We start from the raw sequence: 14,872 nt of genomic DNA, 5'->3' as shown, positions 1-14,872 counted from the left end.
TGGTTTTCATCAAAATTTGATACGAACTTTTTTTATTTTCTCATTTTCAATCATTAAGTGAATTTCAAGCTGGGTTAAAATAAATTATAATTGAGCGTAAATAGTACGAATTTAATTTTAAACTGACTTAATTTCACATTGGCTTGGAAAAGATTAAACAAAGGTCACTGACATCGCTTCACAGCGCGATCCGACGTCTAGACCTAGGACTATAATTTAGGTCACCTTTCGCGACACTAGCGAATTCTTTTGAGTAATTCTAGTTACCAACTCAGTGAGGCATCTAGGTGTATTTAGTTGTGGGCATCGGGCCGTTAAAATATTTTAAACTGTAAACAAGTAACAGCTAACAGTTTAAAAGATAAGGAGATGATTAGTTTGCTTATATTCCACAGTCCGATAAAAATTAGAATCCCATTGTGGCTTATCGTAGCTTATATTTTAAAATTTGTTTGAATTACGACAGCTTTTCTAAGCTTTGAATTCTTGACGCTTTCAATTCAACTCGTGGATAAACGATGCTTATGTCTAGTGGGGGAAATACAGATCTTGTTAATGTCAGTTAAATAATCAAAATCCACCCGCACTCGAGATTTACGCTTTCTTACAGTAAACACACTTTGTAAACATTCTACTTGAAAGGAAATCCTTGGCGAGACCTAATTTATGGCAGTGGAATTGATCAAACTCGGAGTAGACCGCCACTAGCGGTTTTCAATTTAAATTGAGTTGCCGTTATCAATGCAAAATGTCAATTTATCCAAATTGTTTTCAAAGACATCTCCGGAGTTATTAAACTTTGAGGGCGGTTAAAATCTCACAACTCATCAAAACTTGGGCTCATTAGTACGGTATTGGGACAGCATCACGCTTATTGGACTTGGTGATTTTGTTGAACATGGGAGTGAGATCTTTGCTGCAGGCCACAAACTTTGCTACTTGTGTCTGCCCTGCTCGAGAGCTAATTTGCCGGAGTGCCGCGAGATGGCATCTCGGCCCACATGCAAAGTTCTGCTCAGTGCACGGTTTGCTGTTATCGACGATCGAAATTACGACCACATTTCCATTTTCCACAATTGTTCAAAGCATCCAATAATGAAAATGGTCACAAGTTTTAAATACTTTCTTAATTTGAGAGGCTCTCAGTTGTCCAAGAGGTACATAAGTACTGCCACCATCGATAAGATATCCAATCCACTATTCAAACTGGAGTTTTACTTTGAGATCATTCCAATGATCCTCGAAAGAAGCCATGGCAAACCAATTTATATATAGTTAAAAAAGTCCATCCAATAAATTTTATTATTTTTATAATCTATATATATAAAAATGAATGTTTGTGTGTTTGTCCTTTATGGAATCGTGAACTATTTGACCGATCATTATGAAAATTTGTATGTATATGTATTTTTCCACGGAAAAGGTTTATATGCTATACCCATTGATGTAACTCGCCACCAGGCGACAGTCAAAATATAAAAGTTATTAAAGCGCCTGCACATTTTAAACTGCAATCACTAGACAGTTACGTATATTAAAAAGCCAAACACTATTTGAAGGCTGAATTTTTGGTTGAACTTAAAGCTTGAGTGTTAGACCACTTTATAATGAAGTACATGAGCGTGTACAATGGCTATAAATATACACTTTGACAGATTTTCTTAATCGTGGCAACAAGCTTTACATCGGCGTTGGAAATAATGATTCACTTGAACCAAAAGTACTCTTACACGGGGAAAAGTGTGCGAAGCCGCGGGAAACAGCTAGTTTATTATAAAATATTAGTTATATTTTAATTTTGCTTGAAGGCTTGATTTGATTTTCTCCCAAACAAGATCGTCCTTGTGTCCTACTTCATATTCTCGCGTTAGTTTGCAGATATTTAATGCCTGTCTATTTATACATTCTTCTTTTTCATGTTCGTGTTTAGTAAATCGTAGGACTGAAAATTCCCTAGGAAGGTTTCTTTTCATTTCCAATATTATCTAACAAAGGGTTTCGATTAAAACCATAGTATCGTAGGGTTACTGTATTCTCAGACTGTTGCAAGAAAAGTATGTGTTTTGATAATGCCACACTGGAATGTGGCAAAAATGCATGATAGCTTAAAATTTTTTATTTGTATAAAACATGTTTAAATGTTTGATTTTCTTTGTGATGTATATTACTTAATGAAAACTAAGTTATCGCATCCTAAATTACGGAATAAGGACATTGTTTAAAACGGCAAATTAAATCGTTCAGTTTTATTTTTGCATCAACAATTTAGTTTCAATTTATGTAGTTAATTTGTATGTTGTGATTTGTTTTTCTTAAGATAAGTGATCCTTTAATGTTGTAATACAATGATAAAATGTGTAGGTGTACAGTATTAACATGAAAAATACCCAAAATTAATACTATTTTAAAGTGAGTTTAACAGTAAAAATACAATAAACTGAAACAATTTTAAAAATAATTAATGATCTAATATAGTTCTTTGACATAACGTAATATACTCGTTCTAACATAAATTAGTATGTTAAAAAAATGTTTAATTCAAAACATTGTATTAAATCAGCATACGGAAAGAGCTTTAATGAAACTACAAGTAATAACTCTTATTTTAAGAAACTTTATGCCAGAACTATAAATAGTTACAGCGACAATAAGTATAATGTTTGATATATTATCTCGTTTTTAAATGTAATCCAGTACCTGTACAAACTAATTGTGTTGACCATTCCTGCTTGTGTTGAAGCTGTTTCGACACGTGTCGTAATTTATTATTTTGCAAAATAGCACCGCAACTGATTTTGTCAGTAGGGAATATTTGCACAAGTTATGGGCGTTTTTATCTGTACGAATGTCTTTGTGAACGTTCTTGCTAAAGGACTGTAAGCGCTGCTCATCTCCCCCCCCCCTATAACAGAGGGCCGCGTAATTACACAAATGTATCAAGTAAACAGGACAAGGAGTCGGTATGATAATCCCTTTACTTCCCTACATTATCTCTTTGAAGTTCGCCCGGCCGGCCCTTGAATGCAAACTAAGTACAAAAACAGTTGGAGTGGCCAATCATTTAATGGGCCGCCATCTTGACTATGCCACCGCCACCTCTACCTCGCATTCTGCCCCAACTTGGCTCTTATGTTTGTCTCGGAGCTAACTTCGTTTCCGTTTCCGGTGGCCGGTCGCGGTCAAAGGCAGGTCCATTCCACCTCCGGGCCGAATTATGCGAACCCGCTCGAGCGTGTGGGTCTACTGACTACAGACTACTGACTACTGACTACACCTGTCACCGGCAACATCACTCTGACTAGTTCCAGTTTGACTTTTCAATCAATAATAATAACAACAACAATCATTTACGTAATTAAACTTGGTTGTTTTGTAATTTTTAAGTGTTAATTTTGAAAATAGAATATCGGTATATTGATCAATTAAAAAATTCGAATTTAAATAAGCAACATAGTTTTCAATAAAACAAACAAAATATATAATAGCCTATACGTTGTACCTATTCATAACATATTGATAATGTATAATATTTTTACGTATTATTTACTATTTTAGTAATATTTTTTTTATATGTAACACAAACAGTAGTAACACTGACATAATTATTTAGACGTCCACTTACTATATTTAAAAATTCAAAATTCATTATTTGAAAAGTCCCATAAATTTCGTGAGTTTTTTTAAAATACGCAATAAGATATCACAAAAACATTATCAGAGACAATTAATTGTGTATTTATGGTCTCCATAATAGGATACCATTATGTATTTATGGGACAATTTAGATATATAAATGTTTATTTTACTACTTTTGCAAATTGTAATCAATTTTTGGAACACAAACCAAACAAAGTGTGTTATTTTTGGGACTACAGAAAAAAACTACTTTAAAAGTAAATTTCGATTTTGATAACTAAGCAAGGTACCGTAACGACTGTAATCAGACTTCTGAACTCCGTGAATCACATCAGGTAGTACCAGGAAAGAATCAGGTAGCGTAACGACCGTAATCAGACTTCTGAACTCCGTGTGCCATATCAAGTAGTATCAGGAAAGAAGCAGGTAGCGTAACGACTGTAATCAGACTTCTGAACTCCGTGTATCACATGAGGTAGTATCAGGGAAGCAGCAGGTAGTAGTAGCAGTGAGTCCCCCGGGCCCACAATAACCGGCATCTGCCCGCTCAGCCTCTGTTTGTAGTCATATCGACGCTACCCAAACAACGCCAGATTATGAAGTTGCTACTGTTTACACGCTTTGATCTCAGTCTGTGTTGCTTATGTCGCTCTCACGTCATTCTTTGTCATTACCCCGCCTCCCCCACCCCACCTCCCCGCCCACAACACTTTTATCGACCATTGCCTTGATTAACCGGTCTCTCTGCTTTACCAGGAACATTATCTTATCTGGCTCTCCACTCTTCCAGACTCACGTAGGGCGAGCCACGCGTGCTTGTTGATATACCGCCTTACTGTACAACGTTGTGTAAGTCTGTATCCGCGGGCTTGTGCGAAATTACGTCCACTATCCCGAAATAACCTCAAAAACTACTGGGGATCGAATAAACATCGAGAACGAAGATGTGAACCGAACAAGAACAGTGATGAAAGATCCCAATTAAGTCGCAAGAACTCTGTGAAGGGTCCCTTGGCCTGAGTGACGCGATGCAGGGTAACAAAGTCACTCTGACAAAGAAGCGTTTGTTGGACTGTCATGAATGGAGTGTATGAATTGGACGCGTGCCCGCATATATTTAGGTGCGGCGACCGGGCCAGCAGGACTCCCCTCTATTCGAGTAACTCTTCACATCAGATCGTACGGCTCCCATCACCACTTCGCATCAGATGTGTGGTCCCTTCGTCACTTCAACAGCCGCAACACTTCTCAGTGAACTTCACTTCTCACCCAACTGACTCCGATATCGGTCACTTCACAATGCCACTCCACACTACAGTTCACATTGCCATGTCTCTGTGATTTCTTTTATCTCTTAACAGTGAACTTCACTTATCACCAAACTGACTCCCATATCGGTCACTTCGCAATGCAACTCTACAATATAGTCCACATGTCTACATTATTTATTTCATCACTTCACAGTGAACTTCACTTCTCACCAAACTGACTTAGACATTGGTCACTTCGCAATGCCACTCCACACGTCTACATGATTTATTCCGTCACTTTGCACTGCCACTCCACACTATAATCTACATGTCTATATGATTTCTTTCAGCACTTCACAGCGAATTTCAATGGTTATATCACTTCACTTCACATCTAGCACTCTATACCAGTTACTTCAAGTTATCTCTGCAAAAGAAACCAACACTTAAATCATGAGACACACATTTTTTGGAATACATGTCTGCTTTGTTTGTTCCAACTCTTCACATTGAACTTCAATTTCCATGTCTCCAACTTCTCTGGCACCATGTTGTGATACGTTTCCTAACATGGTATAAATTTCAAAAGAAAAGTACATAAAAATTATACCAATTATGTATTAGGTAGTTTAATCTTTTTCTTGGCTGTATATAGTCCGTGTGTGACAATACTGAGAGTAGTAACAGTCAGGATGGTGTATCTAAATGATACATGCTAAGTAAAGGGTTAAAGATTTAAAAAAATATTAAAAGGTTATGGGTCTGAAATGAATGGTTATGGGAAAGGTTTTTAACATGGATTTGCTATTTCTTTGTGAAGGTTAAAATTGGCTTTAAGTTAGAGATACACCTAAATGTGTAATAAAAATAGTTAAGGTAGTCTGAATTTACTGTATCAGGGTTGATCTTGAATTTCTTAAGTCCCAAGAGAACTTCACTGTCGTTTGATGTTTTGACCCCAAAATCAATAGAGTTCTTCCTTGGAGCAAGAAGAACATTTACCAATTTCGAGTTGTTAGGACTTTTCTATCAAAAGTTATTACACAAACAGACAGACAACATGATTTTAAGAAGGGTCTGTCAGAAGCATGGCATATGTACCCAAGACACTTTTAGATGGTGTAGAGTCAGAGTTTGATATCGGAAACTGGATTATCAATACAGCGAAAACCAGAATCAATGATTGATCTTCACAATCAATCCTAGAACTACTTTTGTTGAATACCATCTAGTAATTTTATTAAAGAATTGCTCTTATTAAGAAGGCTATCTCACTCAGCCATTAAATTTGTATGCAACTCTTATTTTCCTTAAAATTACCACACTTGCATATAAATAGCATTCCAAGATAACTGGTAATTTTTATCAATAAAGTTTCAGAAAAACATGTTTGGTGTAGTATTTCAGGAAGAGATTTGACATGAAAAATTCAATGCCATGTTCTTTGATCTCTTTGAATCTTATTTGGTAGGGTACTGAAGAAAAGAACAAATACTAGTCTTGAAATCTCTTAATTACGGGTAATAATGGCAAATTTCAATATTTCTGCTATATTTTCAAGTAATCCAAATTTAATAAAAAACACTAAAGAGTTAACAGAACTTTAATGTGAATGACCTCTTCTGTATGTAAAGATCGCAAGTCCTGATGTACATTACTGTTACTTGTAATGTTGATGGATGTTGACCAATCCTTTACTTGCAGGCCGCATACGTGAACGCAGAAACACAGAAGCAGATGGAACTTCAACAGAGGCTTCAGCAGGAGCACTTGAAGCGACAACAGGAGCATATACTTCAACAACAACACAAGATACAGGAACTTCAGGTGAGCTGAACAAATTGTCAACAAATAATGATTGTAACAAAAATTTTGGAAACACTCTTCATCTTCAAAGTACCGAATAATCATCTCAGTTCTATTGAACTATTGTCTTTCAAAATGTTGTCATCTATAATTAATTTATAGTATTAATACAATTTTAGATTGATGAGAATAATTCTAAAACTGAACCAGCAGGATTTATTTGAAATAAAATATTACAATCTTTGAAAGTGAAATAAATTGACGTGCATAATCCATGTGAAAATGTAAATAAATATTTAATTTGCATTTAATATTCTTACATGAATTTTCTTTTTTGATACTTAAACTAGCTGCAAAATTATTTTAGCATTGAGTGGTTCATAAATAATACTGAAAATTTAGTTCAACTTAAAAAGTAATATTTTATGTGTAGTGTACAGTGCTCATGTTATAATATTTTTGTGTTTCTCAGTATTATTTTTTGTAAAAGTGAACAAATCAAAATTACTTGATTAAAATGTTTTGCGACCTTTCACTTGAAGCATGTTACAATAACTTGTAACTAATGATTATTTAAACTAAGTTTTACACTCCAGTAGAAAATGGGCACAGTGAGTGTATACATTTTTACAAAGTAATTTTTTTCCGTAAAGATACAAAAAGCAAAAATATTTTTATTGATTTTAACACTCAGCTGTGCTGTATTTAACTCCCCTTCAAATAGTTCAAAGACTTTGCTGCACGAGTGCAGCACAAACCAGGATTGTGATTTAGTATTTTTTTATAGTATTCATATATATTTTTCAACTAGGAATGGAACTGGCTTTGTACTAATAGTAATGAACTTTTTCTTAGAGAAAGTACTGGAGAAAAAATACATATTTAAAGTTAATATCTATTAGCATGCTCCCCTTTTTAATATTGTTCGCTGCTCCAAGATTTTTTTTATATCTTCCTCATCAGATTATCCTATTGTTCTTTCTATTTCTTGCCTCAAATTTCAAATTAATATCTTTGCAATATACTGTATGTCCTTTTTTGTAGATTCTCTTTGTACCAAAAATATTTTAAGAATTTATTATAGCAATAATATTAGCGTGTGATGTATCCACAGAGTCAAATATCCTGCCAGTATCCTGGAGGAAAGGGTTTGAACCTCGGCGCTCCTCAATCCCTCATGTTTTTGCCGTTTCTGGACCAGTTACGGAGCAGTGTGGCCACCTCGACAGCTCCCACAAACACTACCTCCTCTGCTTCTCCAGTGAGTACCAACATTAACAATTGTTAACCTAGCAATGAAAAAAAATGATGCATGTAAAGCACCAATAAGGTGACAAGTTTATAGGAAATCTATTTGGATATATTTGTAATATCAAGGATTTTTTACTATCTAATTCTACTAAGCATAGGACTACTATGAATTTTAAGTTATCATTTTGTTTAAAAGAAGAAGAAAAACCTTCAAAAATTATTGGATAGTGTTAAAATAAGAATGGACAACAACAATAAATAATGTGAATATTTTACATGACTATAAACAAAGTAGAACTCTGACAGCTCATGTGTCACTTAGCAAGCTACACCGAGGTAACATGCAACTATAGCTCATTTCATTCTTGACAGACAGGCAATCATACAGAAAAGAAATATTTACATCCTCCTGGCAGACAAAGAGAAATTGTCTCTTTGTTGTGACGCTCACCAAACCTCACCACCATCGGACGTTCACTAACGTAGAACTTATACTTGTCTAAGTAAAAATTACTGCTATGTAAAATTTACAAAACACACACTTCATGCAAAATGTCTATAGGACATTAATGAAATATTTCCAGCCCCTTGAGTAGGCTTTGCTAATGCTCAGCCAATTATTTTTGAAAAATATGAATTAATAATAATTGTCCCTAAAGTCTTAGTTCTAAGTGAAAATCCAGTGAAAAACACCAATTACTATGTTTGGAACCTTCTATTTTGACATAATTTCATTAATGACGGAATTTTTCAGATGGTGCCGCCTACAGCCAGCTGGGTGACGACAGCCCCGCCAGTGCGCTCCCCGCCAGTGACACCTCCGGCACCACCAGCCCCCCCAGCAGATCCCGATGCCCCCCTCAACCTCACGAAGCCCAAGCACAGCCCTCGTGCTCCTAGCCAGCCTGAACCAGTACACCACGTACCAGAACCGCCCTTGGGTCCTATGGCAGCCACCGCCCCCAAGCTTCTGCCCCCCAGTCTGGTCATGCCTCGGGCCTTCCTGCATTACGCAGGTCTGCCACCTCACGTCAACCCCACAGGTAGGCCCAATAGTACAAGCTGATACAGTGTGATAACAAATAGTGAAGTAAAAAACACAACCAAGTCATACTTAAATGCGTATAATTTTAGTTTGTAGACTGTAGTGTGGTTGAGAGATCTAAAATACTAGAACTTGGAATATTTTATTGTAATATTTCCTCATAATAGGCGGAATAAGACTAATGTAAGATATGAAAGCTCTTTTAAGGATTTAAATTTAATAGATTATAACTATTGCCCTCTAAACACCATTCAAAAAGATATTGCAATCTGGGCTAGGTTGTTAGATTTCCAAGGACATATTATGTTATATTCATGTAAATTAACGAATGGAAAAAAAAAAAAAAAAAAAAATTATTATAAAAAAAAAATTATTAAAAAAATTATTAGATGACTCATTTACATATTAATTTCCATTACCAGGTAGTCTTAACATTTTTATTTCTACCAAAATAATGTTGAAAATAAAGGTGTTTCATATTTAATGTAAAGCTAGAGGAAAAGTTTGTCTATCTAAGGTGAAATATCCCTAGATCAGAGTTTCCTTAAAGGAACCACTAGTCCTAAGGTTGTTTAGCTTGTCATATAAACAGTCTGTTGGAATCTTGTCAGACCTTGTTCTTATTCAAATATCGACAACAAATTCAGTTACTGTTTTATCCTACCAGATTTTTAAATAAGTTTTTTCTTCCAGGAAAGCTGAGCATGTCTCCTGGAAAGGATGGCGACAAACTTCCTCCTTATCCCAACCTCCATCTGTACCCCCCTCACCATCCCCCTCCACCTATCAGAGAAGACGTCAAGGATGAGGCAGACTTCATGGCTGCATGCCACAGTAAGTAAAATTATTAGTTATTTAGTAATTCAGCATAAATCCAGAATCTTTGATACCTATTGACAATACGCTCAAAGAGAAAATTACTCGAGACTCTTCACAAAGGTACATAAAGAAGCCCACAGTATTTTTTTTCCTTTATTTATAATGGGCTTCAGCCCTACATTTTTATCATGTTTTTTTCTGCTATCTGACATATACCAGAAAAACCTGCTAACACTTTTCACTCAAGAACCTTTCAAGTCTGGCATTTCTTCCTTTAAATTGTGGATAAACCAGGCCAAAAAGTATGTTAACCTCATTACCTTATGAAAATAGCAAAAGAAATGTTTATGAAAAATACCTAGAACGAGTCAAAACACCAACTGACAAATATTGAAGAAGTTCTGAAATAGCAGGTTCCATCATGTTCCTTTGGTGGATCGATAATTAGTGAAAACATCTCTTACAATATTCAGGTTAATGCTCTCAGTATCTTTATAATTCATTCCTGACTTTTCTAGTTTCATAGATACTGACTATAGTACAGTATTATATTAACAGATTGTAGTCCATGATAGTTTAATTAAAACTAGTATTTATTTAAGTGAGTGTATCTATGCGGAACATAAGATCTGACCATCTCTTTATTGTTGCAGTGTGGGGACCAGATCCAACGTACAAGATGCAAGATGACTCCAGTGACAAAGGTAAATATTATTACAACGTAGAATACTATACCACTTTTTACGTAACAGGCTTCACTGAAGTTGCATGGAAGACTTCAAGGCAAATTGTGTCAGCCTACGGAGTGATAAGCTTCAATGATATTCATACCTATTATGACATTCATAATACCTATTGTGCACCATCAAAGAACTCTATCTTGTCTATGTAGAAATGAAGTTTCATTAAAATCTCCAGATAATCTCTCTCCAGATACATTGTCACATGATAAGTTCACATATTTGTTCATTGAATTAGGGTTTCATAACAATTTTTAAATAGTAAAAATTTCGGTGAAGCATGGAATTGTCACCATCTTTTAAGGTTGATTTTCTATTTAGCTATTTCCATATCATCTGTTACAAAATAAATTGTATAGCCAAGAACCTAGAAAAAGTAATTTTTTATGTTTCATAATTACGGTACTACTTGATTTTTTCTCAGAAAATGCAGTCTTCCATCTCTATTGTCAATTTAATATGTTAACAACCTAGGGTGTTGACATTTGATACTTATTTCTTGATTGGTGGGATTTTAGATTCTTATTTGTGTTTAAATATTGAATGTACCTTAACCTTGTATTAATCCGTGAATGATTTTGCAGCAAAGATGGTGAGACAGCAGAAACGAGACGGAGAGAGCAAACCTCACATTAAGCGGCCGATGAACGCTTTCATGGTGTGGGCAAAGGACGAACGGAGGAAGATTCTCAAGGCCTGTCCCGACATGCACAACTCCAACATTTCCAAGATATTAGGTGAGTAGTGTGCATGTGCAATGGTCGTTAAAAATTAGCAATTAAGGAAAAACCGCAAAATTTTGTTTAATAAGTAAAGAGATAGGTAATAATGTAAGTAAAATGTATTAACATTACCTTACTTTGGTGTCAGGGGCACGCTGGAAGGCGATGTCGAACGCTGAGAAGCAGCCCTTCTATGAGGAGCAGAGTCGCTTGTCAAAGCTGCACATGGAGAAGCACCCGGACTACCGCTATCGGCCACGACCCAAGCGCACCTGCATTGTGGACGGGAAGAAGATGCGTATCTCTGAGTACAAGACACTGATGCGGCAGAGGCGCAATGAGATGCGACAGCTGTGGTGCCGGGGAGAGCCAGGACCCTCTGGTGGTCCGGGACCCAGCTTCGGATTTCCCCCCGACGGCTCCCTGTCCCCCTCCGAGATGCTCAACTTTACCCCCGACCACTCCCCCAGCTCTGGACTCCATGACGATGACTGAGCGAGAGAGACACTTGAGACCCGACTGAGCTCGGTGTGTGGCGATGACTACCTGAAGAGCAAACAAAACTATGGACTAATTTGGGATGATTCGGGCAGGAAGCAACCACATGTACATATAACTCATGAGTCATAGTGAATAATGAAAAAAAAAAACAGCACCTAGCAAGGCACTTTTATTTGTTGTCCACTACAGTGGAATCAAAGTGACTTTGACCATTCAATTTCCTTGTTCAATCACAAATTAAAACCCAGGTTGCTTTCTAACGAATCACATACCAACGTTTTCAGATCTGTATTTTATTATAAATTCATTTTCATTTTCAAGCACTGCAAATCATGGAGGGGGAAGGTGTAACATTTCTTTTATGGTTTTAGTTTTACACTTTTGGTTGTAATTCGTATCACGAAACTGATAATAATTTCATATTAAATAGAATCTTATATAAAAAACCATTGTAATCAAATTACGTTTAGTAGACTCTGTTTGATGTAAATAGTGTTCCGACCAGCTCCCACTTGATAGGCTAATCATTCCGCATCGCCGCGCAGAGCTACAGTCGGGTATTTCCGTGAACGACCCAAGACTGAATATCTCAGACTCATAGGTACAAATATATTTACTGAACGCTATAGTGAAGTGATCTAGTGGACAGTTGTGAAAACTAGTCTAGCATTTATTTATTGTTTTTATAGTGACAAACTCTTAAACAAGTGACACGTTCTATAGTTGATTGTTCAATAGTTCACAATTTACAAGGACATTTACCTCATGACTGTTTGAAGTACCGTTTCAGTTCACCACTGAATTGGTATTTATTTAGATTAATAGACCTTTTCGACATACTTAACTGATTTTAAAATACACCTTATGAAAAATTGTACTTAAATTTACAATGTATCCACATGCAATGTTCAATTTAAAAAGTGAAATTATTTTGGTACTCCATTTAATAACGTTAATTTTCATGTTGCTTTACATTTTTTATATGAGTGTTTGAATCTGCTATGGTAGACTGTATTACTATAATTGAAGAGATTATAACTTTGTCCATAAGAACCAAATTTAACAATGGCACATATTTCCACACATTGTATCGCCATTTTCTGTACTGTTTCCAACTACTCACAATTTTGTTGGATGACAAACGTGCCAGTATCGGAAGAATCCAACAGTGTTGCTCGTACCGTAGAGGGGTGCCATGGTAGATAAAGTGTATATACTGTATAACATAAGATCTCACGCTAGCGTTATGACATGAGAACTATATTTGTTAGATTCTGTGTTCGGCCAGTGCGTTTCTCGGCCGTAATTCTGTGCATACCAAAGTATTTACTAAATTGTTTTTGTTATTTATTCAAGTTTTGTAAATGTGAATGCATGTTATAGTTTTTTATTTTATATCATTTTTTGTAATACATTCTTTTTGTTAAATATTTGCATCAAGATATTTGCACACCTTGAAATAAGCTTTATAGTTTCTAGGGTTGGGTTTTCAAGTAAGTATTACGAATAAAGCTTAAGTTGTAATTAAGATGAACAAATTATGTTTTTTGGAACAGTGTTGTTTGTTAGTTCTCTTTCTATTTACTTGTGTAGATATGTTTGGTGCATAATATTATCAAAATGAATGGTGTTATCGCGTTTACTTTGTGTATATGTAAATAGAAGAGCTCTCTCTGTGCCATCAGCTGTGATGACCGTTTGTTGATATTTTTTTAATTGTTTAGCTAGTTTTACAAATGCTCTATTGATATTTATTTAAGGCCAATGTAACTTTAGGACTTTGGTAAAACTGTAGTTTAGTTTTTAGAGAAAATCTCACAGTACAAGATTGTCAAGTCAAATTTGCCATATTTTGTCCAAGAACATCACATTGATTTAAAACAAAAATTGTATTAGTTTGAAGAGAATAAATAACGTATTAAAATTAGGAAATGTTTGAATCTGATTTTTAAATACCATATTGTCATTTCATACTTTTAGTAAATTAAGCAAACTAGTTAAGATTTAAATCTGTAAATGTTTAAAGACGCATTCACTCTATAAAAGTAACTGTTGAAAATTATTTAAATTGTGATCTAATTTGTATGAAAAACTATGTCTACATATTAAAGTGATGAAAGATTCGTTCAAAATATCTGTGCCATAAAATAATTTTGGATATTTGATCCATTATAGGCCTCTTGAAGTTCTGTTGTTTACTCTTTTTTGATTATTTTTCGTGTAGTTAATCTTTTTACAAGTTTTATGCATTCTCTTAGGAATACTAGATTGATGATATTTTCAACTGAAAGCAAGTCTGAATTTTATTCATGACCATTAAGTATGAGATTTACATGTGTGAATTACTCAATAAGCTGTGTTCATAGCAATGTAGAAAATAAAGTCGTTTAAAATTACAAAATTCATTTAAAGTTCCCAAAGATAAAAAAAACTAAAAATAATCTGCCACTGATCATTCGATTAAAACATAATCAGAGACATTAAAGTGTGAATATTTGTCTTTTATTGTTTGTTTGTAGTCAGATTATTATTTAGAGAGTTCAAAATTTCAGTGAAACAACAAAAAGTATTCAAGCGTTTGTTTATGTCAAGTTGATACATTTATTAAAATTTAAGTTAAAATGTATTAAAAAACAATTGTTTTATGAGTTCATAGTTTGCAATGGCAATATGAATGGATTATAAGTAACTAAACATGGTATCCGTAATTGTATAATTAATATTTCTAATTTAAGGATTATAAGTAAAGTAAATTTAAATGTTAGAAAGCAAAGTTCTAGTGATTGCGAAAATTCTCTTCTATTAATAATTTTTGTAACAAATAAAAAGTATGCTGTGATATAAACCACAGGTGAGATAATTGAGAATATATTTATAGATCATTACTAATCACTAAAATATAAACTATACTTTTTTAATAGTTTCTTGGAGAAAAATTTCAGTCACCAAAATAAGCAATGATAATTTAAGTAATTGCATCTTTTTAAGTTCATTTAATAAAACTTTAAAGAAATTTACAGCTTTTATTTCAATACTATAGTGCTTCTTAAGTTTGAAGTTAGTTTAATAAAATTCAAATTAAAGTGCAAACGTTTTACAATG

At 34.6% G+C, this 14,872-nt stretch overlaps 1 protein-coding gene across 2 annotated transcripts in view; it reads left to right on the top strand.

The window, feature by feature from the left end:
• LOC124357852 (transcription factor SOX-13-like) overlaps positions 1–14,327 on the top strand; it is a 331,085-nt gene extending 316,758 nt beyond the window's left edge. For both annotated transcript variants that reach the window (XM_046809927.1, XM_046809928.1), the window contains 7 exons: positions 6,591–6,713; positions 7,807–7,953; positions 8,698–8,986; positions 9,682–9,822; positions 10,461–10,511; positions 11,132–11,284; positions 11,418–14,327. In XM_046809927.1, the coding sequence (XP_046665883.1) occupies positions 6,591–6,713; positions 7,807–7,953; positions 8,698–8,986; positions 9,682–9,822; positions 10,461–10,511; positions 11,132–11,284; positions 11,418–11,764 (1,251 nt within the window). In that variant the 3' untranslated portion in view covers positions 11,765–14,327. The remainder of the gene's footprint in view (positions 1–6,590; positions 6,714–7,806; positions 7,954–8,697; positions 8,987–9,681; positions 9,823–10,460; positions 10,512–11,131; positions 11,285–11,417) is intronic.
• Positions 14,328–14,872: the final 545 nt, after the last annotated feature.

The sequence above is a fragment of the Homalodisca vitripennis genome, chromosome 3, assembly GCF_021130785.1.
Source record: "Homalodisca vitripennis isolate AUS2020 chromosome 3, UT_GWSS_2.1, whole genome shotgun sequence".
In the NCBI taxonomy this organism is placed as follows: domain Eukaryota; kingdom Metazoa; phylum Arthropoda; class Insecta; order Hemiptera; family Cicadellidae; genus Homalodisca; species Homalodisca vitripennis.
The sequence above is the reverse complement of the archived record's forward strand: the minus strand, read 5'-3'. Positions and strand labels throughout refer to the sequence as shown.